General features: G+C 43.8%; 1 protein-coding gene across 1 annotated transcript in view; it reads left to right on the top strand.

Annotated features, from left to right (window-relative positions):
• LOC137360098 (protein FAM162B-like) overlaps positions 1 to 22,314 on the top strand; it is a 78,131-nt gene that overhangs the window by 18,263 nt on the left and 37,554 nt on the right. Inside the window, exon 2 of the mRNA XM_068025678.1 lies at positions 1,982 to 2,090. Coding sequence (XP_067881779.1) covers positions 1,982 to 2,090 — 109 coding nt within the window. The remainder of the gene's footprint in view (positions 1 to 1,981; positions 2,091 to 22,314) is intronic.

Below are 22,314 nucleotides of genomic sequence, written 5' to 3'. Positions count from 1 at the left end.
GAGGCAGGGTCACTGGGGCCGGCCGGGAAGGCCTGCCAAGGGAAGTAGGGAGGGTTGGGTGTTCAGTCCAGGGAGAGTGGGATCCTGGGGAATACAGTGGTTCCTGGGGGGTGCAGTGGTTCCTGGGGGTGGGGGGGGGGGTGGTATCCTCCAACACATTGCCCACGAAGGAGAGACCCTGTCCCCCGCCTGAAGCCCGCAGGGATGGCACCTTGTTCTCCAAGCTGTCCTCCCCGCATGGCAGAGGCACAGCCCCCTTCCCCCCACACCACCCTTGCCGCTGGTGAGATCCCATCGGCGGTGGGTAAAGGCCCTTTCTTGACCGTCAATAGGCCATGTAAGGGACTCAATTGGCCTCTGGGCGGGAAGGCTCACGTCAGCCTATCCCGCCCCCGGGACAATAGGTTCCGTAAATCCTGGCGTTGGATTCCATGGCAGCCGCTGCTGCTCCAATTCTCTGGCCCTCGCACCGCCACGGAACCTGTGTTGGACTGGGAATAAACTCCAGCCCAAAGAGTGTGCAGGGACCTGGGGGTAGATAGATCTTTGAAGGTGGCAGGACATCTTGAGAAAGTGGTTAGCAAAGCATATGGGATCTTGTGCTTCCTGAATAGCGGTATTGAGCACAGAAGTGGGGAAGATGTGCTGAAGCTTTATAAAGCTCTGGTTAGGTCACAACTAGAGCGTTGCATCCAGTTCTGGTCACCACACTTTAGGAAGGATGTGAGGGTCCTTGAGAGGGTGCAGAGGAGATTTACCAGCATAGTTCCAGGGATGAGGGATTTTAGCTACAAGGTTAGGCTTGAGAAACTGGGTTTGTTCTCCTTGGAGCAAAGGAGATTGAGGGAAGATTTAATAAAGATAGACAAGATAATGACAGTTTTAGATAAGGTAGACAAAGAAACGCTCTTCCCATTAGCTGTTGGTACAAGGACTTGGGGACACAGATTTAAGATTTTGGGCAAGAGATGCAGGGTGCATGTGAGGAAGAACTTTATAACGCAGCAAGTGGTAATGACTCAGAACTCGCTGCCTACGAGGGTGGTGGAAGTGGAGTCGATGAATGATTTCAAAAGAAAATTGGATGGGCACTTGAAGGAAATAAACTAGCAGGCTACGCGGATAGAGTGGGGGACTGAGACTGACTGGATTGCTCTGCAGAGAGCTGGCATAGACTCGATGAGTCGAATGCCCACCTTCTGTGCTGTAATGACACTATGACTACATGACTCGAACTAACTAGAGTATTCCATTGTTTATTAGCTGCTGTAACTTCTAGTGGGATCCATTTTATAATCCAGAGACCTTGATTAATAATCCACTGCAATTTGAAAATTTGAATTCAGCTTTTAAAAAAAAAATCTTTCTTTAAATGCACAAGCCATGACAAATCTGAGATGATCCAAGCCTGCCAAAATGCCTGTCTTTAAAAGAAACATTAAAATGCCCAGTTCCAGGTTTCTCCTTTAATTTGGATTTTATCTCAGTTTGTAGCAATAGATGTAGTTGTAGATATTGTGACTTGTAAATACAGTAGTTAGTAGGACTTCTGCCTTTCTGCCCCCAACTCTCACAGTCAGAATGCTCTGACATAGTAGGATTATGATTCCCTGCCTCATTTATTTGTTAATATGACATATTCCTATGACACAGTAATTCAACAGAGCGTGACTGAGCCTAGAGACAGCTTATAGAGAGTCATAAGTTAACCTTAATTTATGAACTGCTGCAAACGCGCCCATTTTGCTTACACTTGTAACCTGCAGCATGTATCCTGGGACAATTGCCTTTGCTTTGACTGCTAACAAAATATCTGAGTGCAAGGAATACAAATCAGTTTGATAATGCCACACGAATGAGGTGAAGCTATTATATATAAATCTATAAAAGAATCCTATTAATTATGTGAATAATTTCTATGATATCAATATGTCTTGAATTTTGTTTCAATAATTCATTTTGTTCTGTAATTTTCTTGAAGATCGTGACACCCAGAAAGTTCCAGGATACAGGCCCACAAAGTTTGACAAAAGGATTCTTCTCTGGTCTGGTCGCTTCAAGAATGAGGAGGACATCCCTGCCATTGTGTCGTAAGTTTTCCTATTTCTGTAGTTTTTTGCATATTAAAACTTAGAGCATAGGACTTAGGAGTAGGTGTCAGCCATTCGGCCCTTCCAGCCTGTTCTGCTGTTCGATAAAATCATTGCTGATCTGACTGTGGCCTCAACTCCACTTTCCTGTCTGCCCCCATAACTCCCTTGTCTATCAAAAACCTATCTAACTCAGCCTTGAATATATTCAATGATCCAGCCTCCACTGCTTTCTGGGGAAGAGAATTCCATAGACTCACAACTCTTTGAGAAAAAAAAATCTTTTCATTTCCATTCTTAAACTGTGTCCCATAGTTCAAAGTTGAATCTACCTTAATTTTTTTCATGCAACTTAACTATGATGTACAAAGAAATAAATGAAGAAGAAAAGAAAATTAAAGACTTGCAATTAAAAAACATTTTTCACGACCACCAGACGTCTCAAAGCGCATTATAGCCAATGAGGTACGTTTGAAGTGTCGTAGTCGAGTAATGTTCTCTTCCTGGATTGTTTAGAACTAATACTAATGTCTAACTTGCACACTGCAGTAAAACAAGTGTGGAGGAACTGCCACATATTCTAACTGAAACTTGCAATGGACCATTGTACTTCAATCCTTATCACCACCTGTCAATGTTAGGACTTTCATTCGATAGTGCACTGGTCCATTGGTGCTCTGCGCCAAAGAGGACTCCTGTTACCCTTACACCCTATGAACCAAAGTGACCATATATGTACAATAGGGGAGAAATTGGTCCTTTCTACACCTGTTTTCCATTCCTTTTGTACAACTACTCGTAATGAGTTTGCAATCAAAATGTAGTTGAATAAGAAATTGTCCCACTCAATGATAATTTCCTGGCCTGAATGTGAACGTTATGTTGGCAATTGTGGTCTAAATTGTGGCACTTCCTCTGAGACCACTGGTGCCATTTACAACTTGGCAATTTGCTGCAGCAAAATCCCGGTCCATTCCCCTCCCTGGAGGTCATTACTCCACTGGCATTGAAAATGAAGGGAACTCACAACCACAGTATGTTAAAGCCACTGATTTTGGGATGTTGGAAAGAGCCAGGGTGCATCCACGGGACAGATAGGTCTACCCTGTCCCAGGTCCACCACTAAATGGGCACCTCTTGAAATTTCAGAGCCAATAACTTTTTTTAATGTAAACTCCTTTCCCAATTGGACCCGATAGCTGTGTACTATCTCATGAGGAGTATGAGTGTGCAGCCTTGCATTGTAATTCTTTTTTTTTGGTTCAATCACTTGTGTTTCAGTTATTTTTGTGATCTTATTGTTGTCTTAAAATAGAGATGAGAATAATGAATGGAAAGTTTTTTCAAATTCAAACCTCAGCTATGGCGTGGATGAGGTATTATGTTTCCCTGCTGCCCCCGCCCAGCCCACACACACAAACTTTACCAAACCATGCTCCTCAGAACATTTCCTATTGTGTCAGTCCAACATTTCAATCTGGCTTCATCGAATACATTTTTTAGATCAGCATAGAAATAGATTTATTATGGAGCCAATCAGCGGGTCAGCAGCTCTTAGTCCCAGCAGTGCCACCGGGAGCAGTGGCCACTGTTGGGAACTACACCCAGCCATCACAAGCAAGCTGAAGGATGGCACTGGAATGAAGGTAAGTTTTTGGGGCCTCACCGGGGACAATCAGCCGGGCCCCAGTGAGGCAAGGAGCATCGGTTTTGGGGGGGAGGGGGTGGGTGGAGCAGTCCGTTGGGAACAGTTGAGGCTGGCCCTCCCTGGGGCACAGCAGGAGGGCACCCCCCCCCCCCTTCCCACCCTCCAAGCCAGCAAGAAGTCTGCCAGCTTTAACCTGGCGGCGTTCTTGGGGCCTCTGTCATCCGTCTGACTAGGGTCAAATACCCACGGTGGTAGGAGGAGGCCCTTAAGTGGCAGTTAATTGGCCACGTAAGGGCCTTGATTGTCCTGGGCAAGCTGTTTCTTGCTGCCGCTGGCCCATGTAAAATTGCAGCAGGGGCTGGAGGGGTTTGGGAACGGCCCCCCCACTCAATTTTACGCCCCTCCCCCCACCAGCAGCCCGCTCATTGGGTGGCCGTAAAACTCCAGCCCAAGTCTTGATAGTTCATGATTTGCACCTTTGGTTTGTAGCTTACAAGAGCGCCCCCCCCCCCCCCACCCCCGTCCCCCCACCCCCGCACCAGCACATAAAAGTTTTATTTATGCACCGGATGTTGCTGTAGTATCATGCGAAGTTTTGTAGCAGTTTTCCTCTGTTGATACTTTCCACTGGGTGTGAGCTGAGACTGCCAAAACTAATTTTCCCAAGAACTCATAAATAATAAATATCTCTCTCCTTGCTCTGAGCTTAAGTCTGACCCAGGGCTGAGGGGAGAAAGCAGGGCAGTGGGATTAATTTTGTATTGCTCTGGCAAAAAACCAATAAAGCCACAATGAACCACATGTCCTTTTTCTGTGGTGCAGCCCTCCATGATTCCAGGTCTCAGAGCATATATGTTGCATCGATTTATCTCTCAGAAATGTTTCAAATCACTGCACATACTTTAAATTGTAGCTTGTTGGCAATTACCATTTTGAATGTAGCAAGAATACCACAGAGCAATGAGATGATTAATCAACCAATCGTTATTTTTTTCAGTGGTATTAGTTGAGGGAGGAATGTTGGCCAGTATATGAGTTCTATGTCCTGTAAGTTAAAAGGGAATCCATCAGAATGTTTTGTTTTTCTTCGTATTTGCATTTTGTTATACCAGGCTGCAACCTTGTGAATCTGCTCCAAAGCCGCAATTTCCTTCTTATAGTTTGTAACCCAATTGTGCACACCGTACTCTATCTGAACATAGGAACATAAGGACATAAGAAATAGCAGCAGGAGTAGACCATTCAGCCCTTCGAGCCTGCTCCACCATTCAATGAGATCATAGCTGATCTTCCACTTCAACACCATTTCCCTGCACTATATCCGTATCCCTTGATGTTTTTAATATGTAGAAATCTATTGATCTTAGTATTGAGGTCTTAATAAAGTTTCACATCAGCTCACAATTACCTCTTTGTTTATATATTCTATGCCTCTCATGATCCAACCTAGAATTGCTTAGTATGAATATTCAAAATGCTACTTTTTAATTAAGCGCAGCTGTTAAGGGATTAAGTTCATATCAAAGTAAGGCTATATAATGCAGATTAAGATCCAGATGGGGTGTCTGGACCAGTGTGTTTTAGACATGAAAATTAGTTAGGATATTTCAATGATCATTCACACTTATTCTGGTTGAGATGACTTGATTTCATTTGAGCTCAGCAGTGATAGATGCCAGGAGAGTTTAGTGAGACTTACTTCCTGGGATCAGAATTGACAAAAAGAAGGGAGAACCCAATTTTCAAGGTCAGTCAGATCTAACAAAGATTGTGAGAAGGTGGGTCTGGCCATGAGCTGGAATTAAGCAGGCTAGAAGCTGATCCAGAAGGAAATAAAACAGTGGGAATTCCATCAGTTATCCAGAACAGCATGTTTATTTTTGTATTGTAACTTGAAACTTTGTAGGAAACGTTTTAGAGTCTGAAATTGCTACTTTTGTTCAGTCACATATATTAGTTCCACCTATCCGAAGATTACAGAAGTGCATGTGGAGGCCTGTGCATGTTTTACATGTCCTGTTACCATGCAAAGTGGATATTTTGTTCCATTATCTGGATTATGCTGCCATTAAAGTAGATATTAGATAGTGTGAATCCCAACGTTTTCAGCCTCCTGAACAGAATTCTTCTTGGGATCTTATGAATATTATGTTCCAGATGTTTTATCTCATTTATCTTAACCACACGTAACAGTGCACAATGTAAATATAAACACTTACAGCTGCCAAACTAACTGACCTAAAACAAATAAAGTACATACAATTAAACCTCCTTCTCACAAAACCTTCATTCCAAAGTTCTTGCTTTAAAAGCTTGTTTGCCCCAGGGTTTGGCTTTATCTACATTAATTTGCAAAAGACCTTAAATGCTTAAGATGAATATTTGATAAAAATGTTTAATTTGTCAGAACACATGATTTGGCTGCAAATATATTATCAGTTTACACACTTGATATGAAAAATTCAGTTCTTAGACCAGTTAGCTTCATGTTGGTGGTAGAACAGAGAATGGAATCTTTACCCAAAGGTGTAAGAGAAAAATATCTAGGAACAGAAAATGTAAAACAGTAGTCGGCATGAATTTCAAAAGAAAAAAAAATGTAAAGAAAAGGGCGGCACAGTGGCGCAGTGGTTAGCACCGCAGCCTCACAGCTCCAGTGACCTGGGTTCAGTTCTGGGTACTGCCTGTGCGGAGTTTACAAGTTCTCCCTGTGACTGCGTGGGTTTCAACCGGGTGCTCTGGTTTCCTGCCAAAGACTTGCAGGTTGTTAGGTAAATTGGCCATTGTAAATTGCCCCTAGTATAGGTAGGTGGTAAGAGAATGGTGGGGATGTGGTAGGGAATATGGGGTTAATGCAGGATTAGTATAAATGGGTGGTTGTTGGTTGGCACAGACTCGGTGGGCCGAAGGGCCTGGTTCTGTGCTGTATCTCTAAAATAAAAATGATGCTTAACCAACATTTTTGAATGCTTTTATGAAGCAACAGAAAGAGTAGAAAAGGGTATTGTAATCGGTGTAATATATTTGGATTTTCAAAAGGCGTTCAGTAGGGTTCCGCATAGCAGACTCATAGGTGGAGTCAGGAAACCGGGAGCAGAATGGATAGCAAGCTGGCTACAAAACAGAAAGCAGAGAGTAGGGGTTAAGGGCAACTACTCAGACTGGTAAAAAGCTGGGAAGTGGTGTTCCATTGGGATCGGTGCTGGGAGCAATGATGTTCACAATTTACCTTAACAATTTAAACTCAGGAATCAGAAGTACAATTTTTAAATTTGTGGAAGGTATCAAATTGGGAGGTCTAGTTAACATAAAGGAAGAATGTGACAAAATACAAGAAGACATTAATAAATTGATAGAATGGGTGTGTAATTGGCAAATGAGTTTCAGTATAAATAAGTGTGAGGTAGGATGAGTAAGGAGGCCACATACTACTTGGATAATTTCTTGTGTTCTTGTGGCCCCTTATTCTAAGTTTGTGACCCTGTGTTCTAGTTTCCCAAGCCAGGGGAAACATTTTCTCAGCATCTACCCTGTCAAGCCCCTTAAAAAATTTTATATGGTTCAATTAGATCATCTCTTATTTTTATAAACTCCAGTGAATATCGGCCTAATCTACTCAATCTCTCCTCATAGGACAATCCCCTCATCTGAGGAACCAGTCTAATGAACCTCTGTTGCAGTCCCTCTGGGGCAAGTATGTCCTTCCTCAAGTGAGGGGATCAAACTGCACACAGTACTCCAGGCGTGACCTCACCAATGCCCTGTATAATTGTAGTAAGACTTTTTCACTCTTGTACTTCCATCCTTTTGTAACAAAAGCTAAGCACATGTCGAAGCAAGGAATAGAAGTATATATTGATAGGGTTAGATGAATAATGGTGAGCGGTGACTCATGTGGAGCATAAATGCTGACATTGACCAGTTGGGCCGAATGGCCTCTTTCTGTGCTGTAGACTCATACAAACATACAAACAATGATGAATAGATAAAGACCCTCTGATCCCCATCTAGTCTGTCCCATACAATTACAATACCTTGTGTATCACAATATACACATTCTCCATTCCACCTAAAATCATATGATCTCCTGAGAGAGGCAAAAAAGAGATTAAAAACCCAGGCCAATTTGAGGAGAAAATTATCTAGGAAACTCATCTCCGACCCATCTATGCAATCGAAGCTAGTCCAGGAGATCACTCTGGCCCTCAACTCCCTGAAGTACCTACCTATTGTAAGAGGTGATGTCCCCTGCAACCAAAAACAGGCCCAGCTCTTGCTTGAAGAAATTCAGCGAGTCAGTGTCCACTGCACAATATGGCAGTCTGTTCCAGAGGTCCAATACTTTCTGGGAAAAGACCACCACCTGAAGTCTAACCTAGATTTAGTCTGACACAATTTAAAATTGGGACTCCTTCCTAAGCTGCTTACGTAGTACAAGCTGTCAACTGAAACACAATCTATTCCCTCATCATCTTATAAGACTCTATCAGATCATCCCTAAGTCTACGCTTCTGCATAGATTCACAACTCTTTTAGCCTATTTAGATAACTCAATGTAACTTTTGAGCTCCATTGCTCCTGTGTTTCAGTGAATAATTAGGGTTTCTTTTCTCCACTAACAACTGTCTGCTTAAATCCCTCTCCTTGACTCTCTCCAGCCCCCCTGCCCCTGCCTCTTCTCATCTGCACTGAAATTCTCATCCCACTGATTTGAGTAATTCAAACATTGAGTTTCAAGAAAGATGGGTGCAGATTTAGGATGCATCAATACATTCAAGCATTTTCAAGAGGAAAGAGTGGTTGGAGATGGTTCAGTAGTTTTCAGGGACATGGGTAGGATTTTTAAGGAGAGGACTGATGACATTAGTTTTGAAAGGGAAGGGGGAAGTATCTGAAGACAGAGTCTCATTACAGTGTCAGCTAGTCAGGGGCCCAGGAAAAGAAAGTTGACTGGTTAGTCATTTAGTGAAAATGGTGTCAAGTGTCCAAAACCTGCCTCTAATGCCCATGATGAGTTTGGAGATGGTATAGAGGAGAAAGGAGAAAAATTAGAGAAAGACACAGTATCAGGGGTAGGGCAAGGAGGAACCTCATTGGAGGTTTAGCCTGGTGGGAAAAGGGAAGGGGGGAAAGCAGCACATACAGTGGAAAGGATAGTCCCTTAATGACAAGGAAATCCATGAGCTCCTTGCAAAAGTTGTTGATAAGGGTGGAGTGGGCAGGAGAGAAGAGTTTAAGTAGATGATTGATATTGGAAAAGTTTGGAGTTATCTCAGCTCTCCAGGATGATCTTATAGTTGTGGTTGGATTTGCAAGTTGACAATGAGGCCTGCTAGCTCTTCTTGTGGTCCAGCCAGATCTGGTGATGAATGGCTAAACCTGTTGTGCATCAGATGCACTTAAGTCTGCAAATTTAGTCTTGAGGGAGTGAAGATGGGAACTATACTGGAGAAATGACCAGGGTGAGGGATAGTAAAAGTTTTACTGGGGACAAGCCCATCAAAGGTGGAGGAGAGGGATGGAACAAGCAAATTAACAGCTACAAATTATCATGGCGAATGGAAGGCCAAAGGCAAGCCTGTTAGCTGCTTGAAAGCACAATTGTAGGAGACAGATAGCGTTTTTTTCTGGTGGACACAGAAGGACATAGTTGAAATAGTTTAGGGGAATGTGAGTGGTAGTGGTGGCAGGAATTGGTTGGAAATGGACTTGATAGTGAGCAAGACCTTGGGAATACAGTGGCCATGTGAAATGGTAGGATCAAGGAGTTGGCCATAAATGTGGGGAAGAGAGTTTTATAGGAAAGAGAGGTTAAAGGAGAACAAGAAGGCAGTGGACTTAGTGATTTTAATCTCCCTCTCAATTGACCTTTCTCACTTCCCTCAGAAGATGAGTTGTCTCATGATGCAGAGGCTGAGTGAGGAAAGGAGGGTAGGTAACTTAATTAAAAGCTTTGGGTATAGATCAAGGATTTTAAATAAGAGGTGAGAGTAGGTGTTTGAAGGATGAGGAGGTACCAGAGGAGCAGAGGGAGAGCACAAGGTGTGATTTGGAGATAAGGGCCACACCATTACTGCAGCAATTTGGAGGGGCAGCTCATGGAAAGTATAGCCAGGGAGGGAGGTTGTTACCACCCATGAGCCTCTTTACAATCAAAGGCAGGAATAAGGTCATGAATAGCAAGGGCCTTGTTCATGAGTGAAATTCAGGGAGGAGTGATGGTTGTTGATCTACTTGGGACTCGGAGGGGCCAGTGGTGGGCTAGATAAGCAGTGCTGGGAGGAGGTTGGTGTTATTCTCCACACATGCAGTAGTTCTAATCCCATTCCCGATTTTACACTTGCCCATTTAACTTAAATTATTTGTAAACTATTCTTAAATGTTTACATGTAGCTGCTTCAATCACTAACTGTGGTAGTACACATTGCACCTTCAAAGACCTCTGTTAAATCCCTTAAATTTAATCTTATATCTATCCCCACATTCTTCAATCACTGGAAACGATGTTTTTAATCTGTTCTGTCCCATTCCTTCATACTTTTAAACACCTCTATCAAATTATTCTTTAATCTCCTCTGCTCTAACGAAGGCCAGCATTTTATCAGATTTATCAACTGCAACTGTTCTGTAAGGACTATTTGTAGAGAAAAAGTCTTAACACCAGAATGTCCCCTGGTTCACTAGTATGGAACTTTTCTTTCCCATGCTGTCAGCCTTTGTGGTCTGTGGTATTAAGTGGTCAAAGGGCCAATGAGGAAAACTGCTAACTTATTGCCAATTTTTTTTTTCTCTGGGCTTAAGTCCATGGGAACTGAGTTGTTACTTCCCAAGCTCCCTTAACTTAAGACCTTAAACAGATGTCAGGAAGTGGAGATTTCACCTTTCAATTGAAGATGGATTCATACCTCAGGCAGCCGAGGTTGGGTGAGTGGAGTGATCCAAAAGCCTACCCAATATTGCAAGGGAGAAGCCTGAATATTTTCATGACTTGAGATTTCTCCTCTCCATAAGTTTAATTATTAATTAAAGAAGGTTGATAAGAAATTCCCAAAGCCACTAATAAATGGATAATTATGAATGTTTTCGGGTCAAAAAATTGATTTATATCCACCTGTTGCTCCCGTTTTGTTATGATTTGGGCTTTCTCCTGACATTGTTAATACGTGTTCATTGCAAGAAATAATGTCATGAAAACATGTTAAGTCGAAGGATGATTTTTTTTTAATCCACCGGCTGGAAACCTGAATATTAAACTGGTGGAGATGAACGACACAAACATTGCAAGCTTCAAACTCTACCTGCTACCTGTAACCACCAAGGTATATCCTCTGCTGCAGACTGTAGTGTTCAATGGTTTAATTGACCTGTGTTTGATTGTGTTAGTCTGTTCACCGATCGATGTTCATGTTGCTAAATTACTTAAGCCTGAGGGTGGAGCCAATTAGTTGTTTTGAGAAAGTTCTGGAGAGAACAGACAGAGACTCCCTTGAAGGAAATCAGCTGCATTGCTGTCTCTCAGAGAACCACCGAATCAGCATACGAACGTGCGAATTAGGAACAGAAGTAGGCCATTTGGCCCCTCAAGCCTGCTCCACCATTCAATAAGATCGTAGCTGATCTGATTGTGTTTCGAATTCCACATTCCCATCTACCCTTGATAACCATTGATTCCCTTGCCTAACAAGAATCTATCTACCTCCACCTTTAAAATATTCAATGACCCCACCTCCACCACCTTCTGAGGCAGAGAATTCCAAAGGCACACAACCCTCTGAGAGAAAAAATTTCTCCTCATCTCTGTCCTAAAAGGGTGTCCCCTAATTTTATAACCCTGCCCCCTAGTTCTGGACTCATCCACAAGAGGAAACATCCTCTCCACATCCACCTTGTCAAGACCGTTCAGGATCTTACAAAATTGAATCCCCTCACTATTCTAAACTCCAGTGAAAACAAGCCCAGTCTGTTTAACCTTTCCTCATAAGACAACCCCCTCATTCCAGGTATCAATCTAGTAAACCTCCTCTAAACAGCCTCCAACACATTTACATCCTTTCTTAAATAAGGAGACCAAAACTGCACATAGTATTCGAGATGTGGTCTCATCAATGCCCTCTATAACTGAAGCATAACATCCTTACTTACATTTGCAATTCTTCTCGTAATAAAGGATAGCATTCCATTAACCTTCTTTATTAGCTGTTGTACTTTTTTTTTGGAGATACAGCACTGAAACAGGCCCTTCGGTCCACCAAGTCTGTGCCAACCAACAACCACACATTTATACTAATTAATATTAATATTAATCCCATATTCCCTACCACATCCCCATCATTCTCCTACCTACACTAGGAGCAATTTACAATGGCCAATTTACCTATTAACCTGCAAGTCTTTGGCTGTGGGAGGAAACCAGAGCACCCAGCAGAAACCCACACAGTCACAGGGAGAACTTGCAAACTCCACACAGGCAGTACCCAGAACTGAACCCGGGTTGCTGGAGCTGTGAGGCTGCAGTGCTAACCACTGCACCACTGTACCTGCATAATAACTTTTTGTGACTCCTGCACTAGAACACTTAGATCCCTCTGCACCTCGGAACATTGCAGTTGGTCTCCATTTAAGTAATACTCTTTTTTTATTCTTGGTGCCAAAGTGAACAACTTCACATTTTCCCATTTTATACTCCATCTGCCAGATTTTTGCTCACTCACTCAAACTAGCTATATTGGTCTGCAAACTCCTTATGACCTTTTCACAACATACTTTCCTACCTGTCTTTGTGTTGTTTGCAAATTTAGCTACCATGCCATCACTCCCCTCATCTAAGTCATTGATATAACTTGTAAAAAGTTGAGACCTCAGCACAGACCCCTGCAGGACTCCACTCATCACTTCCTGTCAATCCAAAAAGGACCCGTTTATGCATACTCTGTGCTTTCTGCCAGCCAGCCAAACTTCTATCCATGCTAATATGTTACCCCCTACACCATGAGCTCCTACTTTGTGCAATAACCTTTTATGTGGCACCTTGTCAAATGCCTTCTGGAAATCCAAGTATAGTATGTCAACGGGCTCCCTTTTATCCATAACACATGTTACTCCTTCAAAGAACTCCAACAAATTGGTTAAACATGATCTCCTTTTCACAAAACCATGCTGACTATTCCCAATTACCTTGAGTTTTTCTAAGTGCCCAGCTACAACCTCCTTAATGATCAATTCTAATACACTCCTCACGACAGACATCAAGCTAATAAGCCTATAGTTACCTGTTTTCTGTCTCCCCCGCTTCTTGAATAGAGGTATTATATTAGCTACTTTCCAGTCCGATGGAACCTTTCCAGAATCTAGCGAATTTTGAAAAATTAACACCAACGCATCTATTACCTCATTAGCCACCTCTTTTAAGACCCCGGGATGAAGTCCATCAGGACCAGGGGACTTGTCATCCTGCAGCTCCATCAATTTGTTCAGTACCACTTCCCTGATGACTGTAATTTCACCATGTTCCTCTCTTCCTTCCACTTCCTGATTGACAGCTATTACCGGAATGTTTTTTGTATCCTCTATAGTGAAGACAGAAGCAAAATATTTGTTCATTGCATCTGTTATTTCCTTACTATCTACTATTAGCTTCCCATACTCACTCTCTAGAGGACCAACACTCAATTTACTTACTCTTTTCCTTTTTAAATACCTGTAGAAACTCTTGCTGTCCCTTTTTACATTTCTGCTAGCTTCCTCTCATACTCTAATTTCTTTCTCCTGATTAACCTTTTAGTCATTCTCTGTTGTTCTTTTTATTCTGACCAAGCATCTGAACTGCCACTCATCTTTGCACAGTTATATGCCTTTTCCTTAAGTTTGATGCTTTCCTTAAATTCTTCAGTTAACCACGAATGTTAACCAGCCATCCATATTTTCAAACCACAAGCCAAAGAACCACCAAATCTGCTATCTATATCTTCAAACCGGAAGCCTCAGAACCACCAAAGGAAAATCGCATGACCACCGAATTCAGCCTGAAGCCAGTTGAGTCACCAACATCCACAGACTGTATACCCCTTTCTCTGGGCTCTAATTCAACCAATCTATCCTCCCCACTCTGTAACCTGTGTGTGTGTGTGTGTGTGTGTGTGTGTGTGAAAGTTGGAGTGTATTTTATTATTTTACTTAGATCGGTTCAAGTACAGTAAAGCTAACTTCTTCCTTTATTAAACATGAGAAACCTTTCTGATTAGCTCTTTATATGATCATGGTACCTAAACAGTTTAACACTCACTGAATTGGCAAGTATATCCACTTAAAAAGAAATAAACCTGTTGTGGTCAAACAACGAGAGGGAAAAGAGGGGAGACCTTTGACCCCTCCTCACCTGATCGTAACAGAAATTTGGGGACTCTATATCCTAAATCAAACCCAAAGACAAATGAGAAATTGGAAGTGGGAAACCAAATTGATCTGTCAATAATTCTAAAAACTTCAATACAGGCTTTCTTATGATTCAAGGCTAGAGTACTAAAATATCCACATTCAAGGCCAGTACATTCCTAGAACAGAGTGAAGTAGCTTGGACAGTTTAAAAGCCTTATTCATTAAGAGTTAAGGAGTAGCCAGGCATTTAGAAAGCTAGGAAACCCAAAATCCTAAAGCTTGTGGCCAACCATTTTGAAATTGAAACTGAAGAACTGGAGACAGGCATAGAATCTGAAACAAACAGAATAGCATTAGTCAAAGTAGAGCTGGAATAGCAGAGATGAGAGCTAGAAGTCTAAGAAAAAAAGGAAAGGGAGACACAGGAACAGAAGAAGGAGAGAGAATTTCAGGAAAGAGAGAGACAGGAACTGAAGGAAGAAATATAGACAGAATTCCAGAAAAGAGAAAAAGAAAGTTTTTCAGAAGGATTCATAGAAATTATAGAATCATAGAATCATAGGAAGTTTAAGGCTCAGAAAGAGGCCACTTGGCCCATCATGTCTGTGCTGGCCAAAAAACGATCCACCTATTCTAATCCCACCTTCCAGAATTTGGTCCGTAGCCCTGCAGCTTACGGCACTTGAGGTGCATGTCCAGACTCCTTTTGAATGAGTTGAGGGTTTCTGCCTCAACTATCCTTTCAGGCAGTCTCTCCAAGCAAGTGTCTGATGATCTCTTGCAAAATAAGTCATTTCTTCTCTCCAGCAACAGTTTAAAATTAATGTTCATATGATGAAATTAATATGCCTCATTCTTGGCAGGTAGGGGTCTTCATGACAGGGAGATATGCCGGACCATGAGTTTACAGATTGTAGTTGAGTACAATTTTGTTGCTGCTGATTGCCCACAGCGCCTCATGGATGCCCAGTTTTGCATTGCTAGATCTGTTCAAAAGCCATCCCATTTAAAGCATGACTACCCGACCTGAACCTGGGTCGAGCATTCAGGCTCAGGTCAGGTCGGGCTGGACGTGGACAGTGCTGCCTTGCTCCGGGAAATAATCTTCAAATGAACATTCAGGACGTCAAGGCGGGAAATGTGTAGTCCAGACTGTGCACTCTGCAGTAAAGCCTGGCTACCCAACCAAACCCGACTACATGTATTAGGTTCAGGTCGGGTCAAGCATTAAAAAAAATTAAAGGGCTCAGATCTTAATTTTATACCCGACCCAGGCTTTAATCCCATTTAGCAAAGTGTTAATGCCACACAACACGGGGGAGGGTATCCTCAATGTGAAGACAGGACCTTGTCTCCACAAGGACTGTGCGATGGTCGCTCCTACCATTATTGTCAAAGACAGATGCATCTATGGCAGGCAGATTGGTGACGACAAGGTCAAGTATATCTTTCCCTCACCACCTGCCGCTGACCCAGTCTAGCAACAATGTCCTTTAGGATTCGACCATCTCAGTTGGTAGTAGTGCTACCAAACCACTCTTGGTGATGGACATTGAAGTTCCCCAACCCAGAGAACATTCTGTGCCCTTGTCACCCTCAATGCTTCCTTCAAGTGGTGTTCAATAGGAGGAGTACTGATTCATCAGCAGGAGGTTTCTTTGCCCATGTTTAACCTGATGCCATGAGACTTCATGGGGTCCAGAGTCAATGTTGAGGACTCCCAGGGCAACTGCCTCCCGACTGTATACCACGGTGTCCTGTCGGTGGGACTGGACATACCCAGGGATGGTGATGGCAGTATTTAGAACATTGTCTGTAAGGTGTTATTCGGTGAGTATGACTATGTCAGGCTGTTGCTTGACTAGTCCGTGTGATAGCTCTCCCAACTTTGGCACAAGCCACCAGATGTTAGTAAGGAGGACTTTGCAGCGTCAACAGGGCTGGGTTTGTTGTTGTCAGTGCCTCGGTTGATGCTGGGTGTTCTGTTTGGTTTCATTCCTTATTGACTTCATAGCAGTTAGATACAACTGAGTGGCTTGTTAGAGTATTTAAGAGTCAACCACATTGCTGTGGGTCTGGAGTCACATGTAGATCAGACCAGATAATGATAACAGATTTCCTTCCCCTAAAGGGCATTAGTGAACCAGATGGTTTTTTATAACAATCAACAATAGCTTCAGGACTAGCTTTTTTTAAAAAATTCCAGATTCATTAATTGAATTCACCTTCTGCTGTGGTGGGATTCGAACGCATGTCCCCAGAGCAATACCCTGGGTGTCTGGGTTACTAAGCCAGTGATAATACCACTATGCCACCATCTTATGAGCTTGTCCACAAGCCCTTGCCCTAAGAGAGACCCTTCCGTAGTCACCTCCAAAAACCTGAAAAACCTGAAAGAGGGTGGGAGTGTGATAGGAAGATGAACAACCATGGTTGAGAAGGAAATGCTGGAAACACAGGGGCCCTCCTTAGGCCAAAAAGGAAGGTGCTGAGAAAAGGAGTGATGCCCGAAAGTCAGTATGTTTCAATTGCAACAAGGCAGGTCACCTTCGAGCTGACTGCAGGACGTTACGTGGAAAAGCCATAGGTTTAGTCAGGGTACACCAGACCAGTGCAGGAAAAGGGGCCCTGATGGAAAGCACAGCAGACCAGGCTGTGGCTTTAACCGTGGCAGTAAAACCCAGTAAACCTCCCGCTGAGAGTGCAGGAAAACTTAACAAAATCCTTGAGAGTTTCCAGGATTTTGTGTTGAGAGGAAAAGTGACCCCATATTCCTCGAGTGAGGCAAGTAAGCCCATAGTCATACTTAGGGAGAGAGGGGCCACACAATCCCTTCTGCTGGGAAAAGGCATGACCTTTCCCCCAGAAAGTGCATTGAATGCCAAAGTATTCATGAATGGTTTTGGGGGAAGGTATATGCCCATACCTTTATATTGGGTGCACCTGGAGTGCGACCTTATTTCAGGACTGGTAACCATGGGGATTGTCGCTAGTTTACCTATGGAGTGGGGTCGACCTACTCCTTGGTAATCACCTGGCGGGGGCAAAGGTGGTAGCTTCCCCAGTGGTCTTGGCGGCCGAATGAGGTCAAGGAGACAGAACGGTTATAGGAGAAGGTCCCTGGCATTTTCCCTGACTGTGTGGTGACGCAGTCCATGGCCAAACAAGCCCTGTCAGAGGAGGTTAAACGGCACTGCAGACAGATGTTCCTGCTATCTGGTTATCTGAAACCTTCTTCAGGAATTTAGTTGAAGCAAAGGAAGTGTTAAGCAAGTCTTCCTTGGTTGAGGCTTAGCAAATTGATCCAGTGTTAAAAAAGTTAGCACAGACTCCCAAACTGAAGCTGAAGCAGATGGAGTCCCAGAGTGTTACTATTTAAATGATAAGGTGCTGATGAGGAAGTGGAGACCTCCTTATAGACCTGCAGACGAAGAGTGGACAGTGGTCCACCAGGTAGTAGTGCCGCCAAGGTACCATAGGGAAATATTGAGAATAGCCCATGAGATTCCAATGGCTGGATATGTCAGTATCAGAAAAACCCAAGCCCGCATCAGACAGCATTTTCACTGGCCACAACTCCACAAGGATGTGGTGGAGTTCTGTAAGACTTGCCCCACATGCCCGGTTGTGGGAAAGCCCCAACCCGCAATAAAACCTGAGCCACTAATTCCCATACCAGCTTTTGGGGCAGAGTGCTGGTGGATTTTGAGGAGCACCTGCTGAAAACAAAAGGGGGCTACCAGTATCTTCTCACCATTATGGATGCGGATACCTGATTTCCAGAGGCCATCCCCCTAAGAACTATCTCTACCAAGTTAGTGGTGGAGGGACTAACCCAATTCTTCACCCGATATGGGCTGCCTGCTGAGATCCAGTCGGATCAGGGCACAAATTTTATGTCCTATATTTTTCAAAAGGTCTTGGGTCATCTGGGTATAACCCAGCTAAAGTTCTCAACCGACCACCCACAGTCACAAGGAGCTTTGGAATGGTACCACCGGACCCTAAAGACAATGATCAGGGCAAACTGCTATGAGTACCCCCATGACTGGGACAAAGGGCTGGGATTTCTTCTGTTTGCTATCAGGGACTCACCAAATGAGTCCACCGACTTTAGTCTCTTTGAATTAGTTTACGGACATGAGGTGAGTAGTCCTCTTAAACTAATCATGGAGAGGTTTTTAGGACACAAGGACAAACCTTGCATCTGTTACAACCAGGTGAGAAAAGTGTATAGGGGTCTGTTACTAGTTTCATTTGGTCTTAGTGTAACAGGGTTTAATTTTAAACACACAGTGTTTTGTGCTCCCCTTTTTGTGAATCGTTGTTCACAGTTTTCCAATTGTAAGACAAAGAAAGCAATTCACACAGGCTTTCTTAGTTTTAAAGAATAAGGATGAAATTTTATTAAAACTTAAAACTTAAACTCTAATACGTTTCATGCCTATGGATATACAACAGGCCCATGCTAGCATGCACATGGGATATCACATGCAGATAAAGACAGAAAAGAGAAGAGGAAAATATAGTAGAAAGGGGCTTGAGGCAATATCTTGTTATGGTGCTTCGAGCTCACTGTAGTCCTTTTGTAAGTAGTCTTGCTTTTTGTTGGGGCCCAGTAGTCTTCTTAAAACCTTGTTCACGTAGGAAACCTTTCTCTCTTTGAGTTTCACATGGTTTCACAAGATTCAGTTCCACGGGAAGGAGATGGAAGCAGGCAGACAGAAGAGGTTGTAATTCTTGCTTCAGTTCCAGGAGAGATCTTTACTCCATGAGCACACGGCTTTGTCTGAGTTCAAATACTTAGTTTGAAGTTCAATTTCTCTGCAACAGTCAGTTAGTCATGTGACTAAAACTGGTCTGACCACTTCTTCTGTGAATTGGGAAAATAACGACTGGGTCCCTATTGTTCCAACACTGCTAGTACTATACAAATGCCCTCCCAGTCAGGGGCTTGCAATTTTAAGTTTCAGTGATCATGTGGCGAAATAATGTATGCCTCAGTCTTGGCATGTGGAGGTTTGCCTGACACCTCCACATCCAGGGGAATGAAATGTGATTTGAAGAAAACCGACGCATTTCATTACAGAGTTTGAGAGAAATATAAGATACAAAAAGAACAACCATACATTTCTCTCATTCAATTCCGTTCATTCACCAATCTTAAAGCTCATTAAAAATGATGTGTTCTGGGTGCCAAGGCTGCTTTAATTTCCCCTTTTTTTCCCCTCAGCAGAGTTAGTTGGGGGGGGGGGGGGGGGGGCAGGTCTATCCTGAACGCTGTGAGTCATGCAAAGACTTTTGACTTCAGGGGATGGGTGGTTCCCTTTTCCTCTGACTGTGGGGAAGGAGTCTTTGTAACTCTCCCCTTTGTTCTCTGGGACACTCCTACCTACAGCCATTTGTGCAGACTTAACTGCATTCACCAGTGAGACTTCGACTAGGTGAGGCATCACTCTCACAGTTTCTCTGCCTCCTAGAGGTCTCTCTTTGTCTCAGTAGGTTCCTGTACATGCCGTTATCAACTCTGGTGGGGTGCTTCTAGAGTCTGCATTCACATAGGAGGATGTGGGGTCTAATTTTTCACATTTCCCGGGGTTGGTTGACCAGACAGCAGGGGTTTTCATCTGGTATTCTTCCCGACTTCCTTTAACCTGCCCTCTTGGTCACTTTTTCCCCTTCTCTTTCTAAACTTTTGCCAGCTGTGTGTCTGCCTGTCCCTTTTTGTTTTCGGCGGGGGTCCCTTACAATACACCAACCCTCTGCTGGAGGGTCCTCCTAACACCGGTACAATACTTAGGGGTGCAGGTTTCACTGTAGGTTGGGGGTTTCTCTCAACCTGGCACATGTGGTAACTCCTGCAGTACTCCACCACATCTTTGTGAAGTTTTGGCCAGTCAAACTGCTGTCCTATGCGGGTTTACGTTTTTCGTATACCGCCATGTACAGCTACTGTAGTCTCGTGGGCCCTTTTTAATATTTCTCCCCGGTACATCTGTGGCACTACTAACTGGTGAACTACTGTCCACTTTATTCCCTCAGGTCAGTGAGGAGAATTCCATTTCCTCATCAGTACCTAATTCTTTAAATAGTAGCAGTCAGGGACTCCCTCTGCTTCACTTTCAGATTGGGGAGACTGTGCTAACTCTTGTAATACTGGGTCAGTTCACTGAGCCTCAGCTAGGGAAAATCCATTTAATTAATTCCCTGAGTCTCCTAACTTTCCAAAGAAAGTCTTGACCAGGCAGACCTCATGGTCATCTGCTTCCAGTGCCAATGCAGTCTCCTTTGGGGGAGCTGGTTTGATCATGGCCTGATCCATTACACATTCAGGGACTCTGCAGTGGACCATCTCCTGCCACTGCCCTGTCTCTCTAACCTCCTGTGGTCTTTCTTTCACTACTGGGGGGGGGGGGGGGGGGGGCTACCACCTTCACCCTTGCCAGATCAGTACCTAGGAGCAGGTCAACCCCATCCACAGGCAAACTAATAACAATCCCTACAGTCACCAGTCCCAAAACTAGATCACACTCCAGGTGCACCCGGTGTACAGTTACAGGCTTACACTGCCCTCCAATACCATTCACCACCATTCTGGTGTTCACTGCACTCTCTGGGGGCAAGGTCAGGCATTTTCCCAGTAAAAGGGATCAAGTCGCCCCTGTATCCCTGAAAATCACTATGGCTTGCTTGCCCCACCCGAGGGGTTACTTTCCCTTCAAATACAAAACCCTGATAACCTTCAGAAATCCTATTAAATTTTCCTGCACTGGCTGTAGTAAGCTTCTTGGGTTGCACTCTTACTGCAGTTAAAGCCACAGCTTGTTCTGTTTTTTCCATCAGGGTCTCGTCTGCACAGAGCGGGTGTGCCCCGATTAACCCGACTGGTTTCCCCTTTAGTTTCAGCAGTCAGCTTTTAAATGCCCTGCTTTATTACAATGGAAGCACACAGGTCTCCGGATCTCACTCTTGTTCACAGCACCTTCCTTTTTGGCTGGAGGAGGACCCCCTGTGTCTCCTGCTTTCCTTTCTCTTCCAGGACTTCCTAGGCTTCTATCACCTTCCCACCCTTTGACCTTTTCGGACTTGTGGGGGGTGATTAGGAGAGGTTCTCCCCAGGGAAAACGACTTATAAATTAAAGCAAATTCATCGGCCAGAACGACCGCTTGCCAGGCTCCCTGAACCCACTGCTTTTACTGAGAATGGGAGAGAGTTTTTAAATTCCTCTAACAGGATTACTTCTCTGAGAGTCTCATAGCTGAGCTGTATTTTTAAAGCCCTCAGTCACTGGTCAAAAGCCAGCTGCTTGCTTCTTTCAAACTCCATATAAATTTTATTGGCTTGCTTTTTGGGGGTTCTAAACATCCTAGGGGTAATCATTGACCAGAAGCTGAACTGGAGTAGCCAAATAAATACCATGGCTAAAAGAGCAGGTCAGAGGCTAGGAATCCTGCGGCGAGTAACTCACCTCCTGACTCACCAAAGCTTGTCCACCATCTACAAGTGTGATGGAATATTCTCCACTTGCCTGGATGGGTGCAGCTCAAACAACACACATGAAGCTCAACACCATCCAGGACAAAGCAGCCTGATTGATTGGCAGCCCATCAACAAACATTCACTCCCTCCACCACCGACAGACAGTGGCAGCAGTGTGTACCATCTCCAAGATGCACTGCAGCAACGCACCAAGGTTCCTTCCGCAGCACCTTCCAAACCCGTGACCTCTACCAACTAGAAGGCCAAGGGCAGCAAATACATGGGAACACCACCACCTGCAAGTTCCCCTCCAAGTCACACACCATCCTGACTTGGAACTATATCGCCATTCCATCTCTGTTGCTGGATCAAAATCGTGGATCTCCCTTCCTAACAGCACTGTGGGTGTACCTACACCACGTGGACTGCAGCGGTTCAAGAAGGCAGCTCACCACCACCTTCTCAAGGGCAATTAGGGATGGGTAAAAACTGCTGGCCTAGATAGCGTCGCCCACATCCCATGAAAAAATACTTTTCGTGGTAGGCTTTGGTTACTAATTCATATGCCCCAAGGATAGCATTTTTGGTCAGTTCATAATTTGATGAACTGTCATCTGGCAACAAGGAATAAACCTCATGGGCTTTTCCAGTTAGTTTGCCTTGCAATAAAAGAGACAAGGTCTCATTTGGCCCTTTTAGCTGCCTTGCCAGTTTCTCAAAGG

The sequence above is a fragment of the Heterodontus francisci genome, chromosome 3 (assembly GCF_036365525.1).
Source record: "Heterodontus francisci isolate sHetFra1 chromosome 3, sHetFra1.hap1, whole genome shotgun sequence".
Lineage (NCBI taxonomy): Eukaryota > Metazoa > Chordata > Chondrichthyes > Heterodontiformes > Heterodontidae > Heterodontus > Heterodontus francisci.
Note: the sequence above shows the minus strand (reverse complement) of the source record. Positions and strands in the feature narration are given on the sequence as shown.